An 8,122-nucleotide genomic window follows, 5' to 3' on the forward strand; every position below is an offset into this window, starting at 1 on the left:
TTCCCACCGTGGTGAAGCAGTGCACGGTTGACGACGAAATCCTATGAAAATGAACATAATTTAACTGATTTCCACACGAATTTTAAGTGAAATTGGACTAAGAACCATGTTTGCAGTAGTTTGTGGCAGAATTTTAATATCTTTAGTAAGTTGTTGAATATTTAAAATCCGCGAAGTACGAGGGCTCATCGAGGCGAATTCAACGTTCGTTTCGCCTGTTCGATTGAATCGTTCATAGCATGGTATCGAATACTTATAACCGGCATTCACTACGAAAGCCACAATTATTGTGCAAATGTACATTTGTTTGGAACAGTTTGAGTTTCTCGTCGATTTTATCATAAAATCCTACAATTTCATTGGCTTTATTCTTCTATTTTATCACAATATTTCGTGCTTCACCCTCTGCAAAGTACAATCTTAATCTTCAGCCGTCCGCTCTAAACCAGACCGCTCGTGTCATCCTTTCGCTAACCTCAACTTTGACAGGTACGTGATTCAACAAAAATCATCCGCGGAACAAGAAAGCAACCGAACCGAACGGACCGTAATTCCTCATCGTATTTTGTGTGAACAACAAGAGATTTTGCAAAATGTCCACAGCGGAGAAAATCGAAGAGCCTGTCGTGAAAGCGAAGGGCAAGGAAAAGGAGGACGAAAAAACTGAGCTGGTAAGTAGCGTACGGCAAACATCCGGAACAAAACAACGCGACACCAAACACACACACCGACGATATCTGCCCCGTCATCCTAATGTGTCCGCTGCTGGTGCTAACTTTTGTTTGTGGTCCGAATGTTCCCCCAGTCTGACGAAGACAAGCAGCTTCAGGATGAGCTGAACATGCTGGTGGAGCGTCTGCAGGAAGCGGACACGGAGCTGTACCGTCCGTCGCTGGAAGCGATGGCAAACCTGATCCGTGCGTCCACCACCTCCATGACGTCCGTGCCGAAGCCGCTCAAGTTTATGCGTCCGCACTACGAAACAATGAAGGAGATTCACAAGAAAATGACGGCCAAGCTGAAGGACGTGAATACGCTAAAGCTTTGTGCGGAAATCATCTCCGTGCTGGCGATGACCATGGGCACCGGTAAGGAGTGTCTGGTGTACCGGTTGCTGAGCGACAATAGTACGGAAAATATCGGCGAATGGGGCCACGAGTACGTGCGCCATCTGTCCGGCGAGATTGCCGCGAACTGGCCGGAATCGACGGACCATCTGTTTAAGAACCGGTTGATCGAGCTGATCCACCAGATCATCCCGTACAACATGGCGCACAATGCGGAAGCGGAAGCGTGCGATCTGCTGATGGAAATCGAGCGGCTGGATTTGCTGGAGAACTATGTAGACGAAAGCGCCTACCCGCGGGTGTGCCTGTATCTGCAGAGCTGCGTACCGTACGTGGCCGAACCGGAGAACATCAGTCTGCTGAAGTGTGCGCTGAATCTGTCGCGCAAGTTTAACCAGCACACGCAGGCGATGCGTCTGGCGATGATGATCAACGATACGGAGCTGATCAAGGAAATCTTCATGTCGTGCGGGGACAGTGCGGTACAGAAGCAGCTCGCATTCATGCTTGGCAGGCAGCAAATCTTCCTCGAGTTGCCCGAGGGCAGCACGGACTACGACGATCTGGTGGAGATTATGTCCAACTCGCATCTGAATCACCATTTCCTCAATTTGGCCCGAGAGCTCGACATTATGGAGCCGAAAACGCCCGAGGATGTGTACAAGTCGCATCTGGACAATTCCCGTGCCCCGTTTGGTTCGCAGATCGATTCGGCTCGCCAGAATTTGGCCGCTAGCTTTGTGAACGGGTTCGTGAACGCCGGGTTCGGGCAGGACAAGCTGCTGATGGAGGATGGCAACAAGTGGCTGTACAAAAACAAGGAGCACGGTATGCTGAGTGCGACGGCCTCGCTGGGTCTGATCCTGCTGTGGGACGTGGATGGCGGTCTCACGCCGATCGATAAGTATCTGTACTCGAACGAGGATTACATCAAGTCGGGCGCATTGCTTGCCTGCGGTATCGTGAACTGTGGCGTAAGGAACGAGGTCGACCCGGCACTGGCCCTACTGTCGGACTATGTTCTGCATCAGAACACCACGATGCGCATCGGAGCGATCCTTGGGCTGGGTCTGGCGTACGCTGGTTCGAACCGATCGGTTGTGCTGGAGCTGATCGGCTCGGTGTTCAGTTCGGAGCGTCGTACCGGCTCGAACATGGAGGTGATGGGCATTGCGGCGCTGTCGCTGGGCATGATTGCGGTCGGATCGTGCAACAGTGAGGTCACGGAGGTGCTGCTGCAAATCATCATGGATCGCAGCGAGGCCGATCTGAAGGATACGTACGCTCGCTTCCTGCCCCTTGGGCTTGGGCTGGTGTACCTTGGCCGACAGGAGGCGGTCGAAGCGGTTACGGCTGCGCTGGAGATCGTGGCGGAACCGTTCCGTTCGATGGCAACCACCATGGTGGAAATCTGTGCCTATGCCGGCACCGGCAATGTGCTGAAAATTCAGCAACTGCTGCACCTCTGCTCGGAACACTACGAACCGACGGCATCGTCGAGCGAAGAGCCAGCGTCGAAGAAATCCGAATCGAAAGACTCGGCGAAGGAGAAGGAAGACAAGGAAAAAGATCTCTCCGGGTGTCAGGCGGTGGCCGTGCTTGGCATTGCACTGATCGCGATGGGTGAAGAGATCGGAGCGGAAATGGCGTTCCGTTCGTTTGGTAATCTGCTGCGCTACTGTGAACCGTGCATAAGGCGTGCGGTCCCGCTGGCCCTGGGGCTGATTTCGGTCTCCAACCCGAAGCTGAACATTCTGGATACGTTGAGCAAATTTTCGCACGACAGTGACGCCGAGGTGGCCCACAATGCTATCTTCGCGATGGGTCTGGTAGGTGCCGGTACAAACAACGCCCGTTTGGCGTCGATGTTGCGCCAGCTGGCCCAGTATCACGCAAAGGACCCGAACAATCTGTTCATGGTGCGCATCGCCCAAGGACTGACCCATCTGGGTAAGGGAACGTTCACCATTAGCCCATACCATAGCGATCGACAGCTGATGAGCCCGGTTGCAGTGGCTGGTTTGATGGCAGCGCTTGTCTCCTTCCTGGACGTTAAGAACAGTAAGTGTTTGCATTTGGAGAGGAGCGGAGAGCAAATAATCATGGCCTACCGTGTTTATTTCACAGTCATTCTCGGCAAATCGCACTATCTGCTGTACACCCTGACGACAGCCATGCAGCCACGCATGCTGATCACCTTCACCGAAGACTTGAGCTCTTGTCCCGTCCCGGTCCGCGTGGGAATGGTACGTACATTACAACAGGGAGTTTGACATGAACAGGACACTAAATTTTTCTGTTAATCTTTCCAGGCCGTCGATGTGGTCGGACAAGCGGGTAAACCGAAAACCATTACCGGTTTCCAGACGCACACCACACCCGTACTGCTGGCGATGGGCGAACGTGCCGAACTGGCCACCGAGGAGTACATCTCCCTCACACCGATCATGGAAGGGTTCTGCATTTTGCGAAAAAATCCCAACTACGTCCCATAAGCGGTCGGGTGTGTGTTCTCCACTGGATGAAAATCAGGCGTTCAGCAGGCAGGCAGTTACAAAAAGCGGCCACACCGTTGTGTCGATTTATTTGCTGGCTTTTGGCCTATCACGCTACACATAACATTTACTTCTATACTTAGGATCATAATAAATAAACGATTTTCGAAACGGTAGTTGGGGTTCCGGTTTTGGTTACGGGTTGTTCGGTCGTCTCCTTCCACCCCTACTGGATGATCCACCGCCCCGACCGCCTGTAGCGCCTGTGCTTCCGGTCGCTTTAGTACTACTTCCCCCGGACGATGGTTTTTGTTTCCGCTCCAGTGACATCTGTTTCAGCTTCTGCGTTAAGCGCACCTGTGCCTTCTGCTTTTCGTACTGTTCCGCTTTCGCTTTGCCGGTCATGGGATGCAGGAACAGTTCACGCTCCTTGCGCTTAACCGCTTCCCCACAGCCATGTATCTCCGGCAGGCTGTGTTTGAAGCAGAACCGATCCTTACAAAACGAGCAGTCCGTTCCGACGAGGTTGGTTTTCTGCTTGCATCCCTTAAAATCGCACGTCAGGTCTACGATCTTCACAGCTTCGAGCACCCGGTCGAGGTTCTTATCCACCACCTGGGTGTTGATCCGTTGCAGCAGTTCCGCCGCCTTGGTGACGACTTTCGGATCCGTGTTCAAAACGAGCGCTGTGTCTTCGTCGGTTGGCGTTTTGCTGGTCGAATTTCCCTGACTCATTTTGGGGGTGGAAAATCAGAGCAAGAAAGAGGGAATGTTGCTGCCGATGTGACCGCACACAGGATGTGTTTGTTGTGATTGGCGTGTTTTTGACGTTACGCAAATTGAAAATACGCTCAAGGTGCATTACCACACGTCGTATACAGAATTCAGAAACTGATTCATTGAACGGTTTAAATAAAATACTTTTTGTGCAATAATTTCCCATTTTTATAGTTATACAACGCAATTGGCAGTGGAGCAAATAATAATGAATCAGATGGCGATGAAACAACTCCACCTTCGCTGCGCTAGAAGTGCGAGTGTGTGTGTGTGGAAATGAGCCTTAATAATAACAACAGCCGCGTTCTATTTGAAGAAAATTTTGACAGAACGAACACAGTCACAAGCGAAAAACGAAGAAGAAAAAGAAGTAAGAACTTTTTCTCTACTGGGTGGACGTGTAAGTTTTCGTTTACTTCTCAGCCCAAAACGATATTCTGCTCCACCGAAAAGTAGTAAATCTGACGTTCTTTTTGATTCCAGCCGTATTTTCACACACTGCTTGGAAAAGCTTGCCGCTGGGTCGAAGGGAAACGGCGAACGGAGCACACAGTTCGGGTGGTGCTGGTCATCAAACATCATCATCAGCAGCGAACACACGAAAGAACAAAAACAATGATAGCGGCCGAAAATTTGGATCTTTCGCTTAAAGATCTTTCCCTGGACGCGGGATCGGCGGCCAGTGAGGAGAGCAATAAAATTCTCAAATGGAACCTGCCGCTGAAGGAGCTGTACAAGCTGGCGTGCAGCTTTTACAAAGGTATGTTTTCCGTCAGTTCGTCCGCCCGCCCATACGAAACATTCCGGCGCGTAGTACGCGCGCAGGATGACGAGAAAAGCGCAATACTGAAATAGCGATACATCGTTCATTCTCTGTTACAGAAAAATCTGGAAAAGCGATCCATCTAAGCTACGAGGACAATTTGAAGGTAATGCGAGCTGAGTCGGTAGGTGTCCAACCGTACGTGAAATTAAAATACTCCTCCCTCTTTCTGGGGTTTGTTTTTGTAGCTGGTGGCTTTTACACAGCAAGCAGCACACGGACCACTGGACCTGTCGGACGCTCCTCCGCTGGGAATGTTCGATGTCATCGGGAAGGATCGCAGAATAGCCTGGCAGCAGCTGGGCACAATAACGAAGCTTCAAGCGATGGAAGGTTTCATCGATCTGCTCGATCGTCTCTGTCCGCTGTTTAAACCGTACGTGGAGGCGATCAAGAAGGACAAGGAGGAGAAGGCTCGCCGTGCCGAACAGGAACAGATTCAGCGCACGGAAGCACTGGCCGCGGAAAAGGAACGCCAGGAGGAGCTGCAGCGGCTCGAAAATGAAAAGAACCGTGAAGAGCTCCACCGGCGACAGCTGCAGGACGCGCTGAATCAGCAAACGTACCACCAGTTTAAGGAGTACGCGGAAATCCAGTTTCCGGGCAACCCGGAACAGCAGGCGGTGCTCATTCGGCAGCTGCAGAACGAACACTACCACCAGTACATGCAGCAGCTGCAGGCCCAGGTCGCGACCAATCTGGCCCGGCTGAAAAGCATATCCGATGGGGAGGACGACGATAACAATCCTACCGCTGTGGTGTGCGAAAATGGACCCGCTGGTGGTGCTGGTGAGCCGGGCGTATTTACGACCTGCGCCAACACCGTGAAGGAAAATAGTCAATTCGAGTTTAAGGAACAGTGTGACAGTGACAATGATTCTGGAGGTATGCACATCATCCCGGTCATTCGTCCCCTTGCTAGGTAATGATATAGTACGGTGCTTATCGATTGCAGATTACGCAGTAATCAGTCCCGCAAACATGTGGACCAAGCCGGATATAAAGCTCTTCAAGCAGGAAGTGATGGCCGGCAAAGGCGATGGTGTGATACGCGTAAACCATGGCGATACAGTTACGGTAAGTTGACACGCTGGCACGGGCAAAGGGCGAGCCGATGTTAACGCTGTTCTTCCATCCGTTTTTGTTTCCAGGTAAAAGTTCCAACGCACGAAGGAGGGTCGTGCTTGTTCTGGGAGTTTGCAACGGACAGTTACGACATTGGGTTTGGCGTGTACTTCGAGTGGGGCAAACCACCGACGACCGAAGTATCGGTGCATATAAGCGAAAGTGACGAGGACGATGATACGATAGAGGAAGATGAAGGTTGGTAATGGGCTTTTTTAGGCTTTCCTGATATATTCCTGAAGGAAATGGATTATGAAACAGCCATTCTCAAACAACCAATAGAGCAAGAAGCGTAGAGAAATCTGTTGTCTGTTTACAAAATTATTCCACAATTTCTTATTACTATTTTCCCCCTCCCAATTTCAGAAGTGATCTGTGCGGAAGACCTGGAGTGTGGTACGGTACAGAACAGCCAAACGAGTGGTGCCGGGGGCAGCAGTGCGCTCGGTTCGCGCAATCCCATCTCGATCATCATACCGATCTACAGGCGCGAATGTCACCAGGAGGTGTACGCCGGTTCCCATACCTACCCGGGCGAAGGCACGTACTTGCTCAAGTTCGACAACTCGTACAGCTTGTGGCGCCCGAAGACGCTCTACTACAAGGTTTTCTACACGCGATAATCGGTCTCGCGCCCAGCACGGTAAACACGCTAAATGGGACGCCAGGTTTCGAAGGAAAAGGGGCAAATTCGCGCAAGGAAAACGTAGCACTATTTAAAGGAACTATTTTATTCGAATAACTTCTAATGAACGCAACACACCCCGGGGGGGGGGGGGGGGGGGGGGGGTTAGTGTCGCACACTCTCTTCCCAAACGCGCTGTATCGGGGAGCAAGGTGGCCATGAATGCGTCCGTGGTAACCATGTGTACCATGGTGTGGTTGCTAACACATGCAGACTACCCTACGTTGATCGTTGTAAAATGGTTGCTAGTGTTGGTTGCTCCCTTACCCCAGGTCCATACAGAACAAGTGTCCACGCGCATATGTGTTTAAAACAATAGTACGCCGTTTTAAATGACAGAACCGGTGGGCAATTGTTTTTACGCGCTGGAAAGCACACACAAACAACCAGCAAAAAGAAAAGAAAGAAGAAAACTTGTTCCCTAGATCCAATAGAGTATATTAGTTACAAAATGACCGTTGGTGGTTGATAGAGCGCATATCGGTGTGTGTGTGTGTGTGTTTCGAGAGGGTGGGTTTTTTTTTTGTTTTAAAAGTACATTCTCGAGTCTATTTAGCAAATCGTCGTCGATGTGATCGATATCAATGCGGGATGATTCATTCCAGGTGTGTAATCGAATTTGGATTTGCGTACATACATCCAATACCTATAAACGAATCGACACGGGCAAGGTGGCCAAGGGTGTGCATGGCATAGATAAATGAAAAGCTAGGAAGAAGAGAAAAAACAACGGCAAGCAGTTCCCAGTAAATCCAGCTCCCCTTATATGAACACAACCCCTAAACAACGACCCACAACCAAGCACCTATATACACGATAATGGATGTTGATTGTTCAGCGAATTATAAAAGCCCCGTGTACGGGAAAAAGTTTAAATAAAAACTGTTGTGGTACGTACACACACACACACACGTACATTTTGTTCGATGTAAGCGAAGGTGGTAGTTTGTCTTGCCGTTTTTTTGTCCGCCCGAATCCAGAGCAATAAATCAACATGGCGGCCTGATCATCGTCGTCGTAACGTAACATAATCTACGCGCACGGAAATGCATCGTTTGTATTATCTGTAGAATGTGCCATATCCGCCATTAGTGTGTGTGTGTGTGTGTGATTGGTTGTAATCCTGTGGCCGAATGTTTGAGAAAACCTT

The 8,122-nt window shown here is 50.4% G+C and overlaps 3 protein-coding genes across 3 annotated transcripts; 2 read left to right on the top strand and 1 right to left on the bottom strand.

The window, feature by feature from the left end:
• Positions 1-464: 464 nt before the first annotated feature.
• On the top strand, positions 465-3,738 carry LOC118517025 (26S proteasome non-ATPase regulatory subunit 2-like). The gene is made up of 4 exons (XM_036062889.1): positions 465-671; positions 806-3,128; positions 3,195-3,313; positions 3,380-3,738. The coding sequence occupies exons 1-4, from the start codon at positions 594-596 to the stop codon at positions 3,560-3,562; spliced, it is 2,703 nt and encodes a 900-aa protein (XP_035918782.1). The 5' UTR covers positions 465-593; the 3' UTR covers positions 3,563-3,738.
• On the bottom strand, positions 3,619-4,388 carry LOC118517026 (DNA-binding protein SMUBP-2-like). The gene has a single exon (XM_036062890.1). The coding sequence runs from the start codon at positions 4,295-4,297 to the stop codon at positions 3,758-3,760; it is 540 nt and encodes a 179-aa protein (XP_035918783.1). The 5' UTR covers positions 4,298-4,388; the 3' UTR covers positions 3,619-3,757.
• Positions 4,389-4,609: 221 nt separating this feature from the next.
• On the top strand, positions 4,610-7,887 carry LOC118517027 (Golgi resident protein GCP60-like). Its single transcript, XM_036062891.1, has 7 exons — positions 4,610-4,739; positions 4,823-5,099; positions 5,222-5,268; positions 5,351-6,047; positions 6,118-6,239; positions 6,314-6,485; positions 6,654-7,887. Exons 2-7 carry the CDS (start codon positions 4,955-4,957, stop codon positions 6,908-6,910), a joined length of 1,440 nt encoding a protein of 479 aa, XP_035918784.1. The 5' UTR covers positions 4,610-4,739; positions 4,823-4,954; the 3' UTR covers positions 6,911-7,887.
• The last annotated feature ends 235 nt before the right edge of the window (positions 7,888-8,122 follow it).

This window comes from Anopheles stephensi, unplaced genomic scaffold (assembly GCF_013141755.1).
Source record: "Anopheles stephensi strain Indian unplaced genomic scaffold, UCI_ANSTEP_V1.0 ucontig44, whole genome shotgun sequence".
NCBI classification, from domain to species: domain Eukaryota; kingdom Metazoa; phylum Arthropoda; class Insecta; order Diptera; family Culicidae; genus Anopheles; species Anopheles stephensi.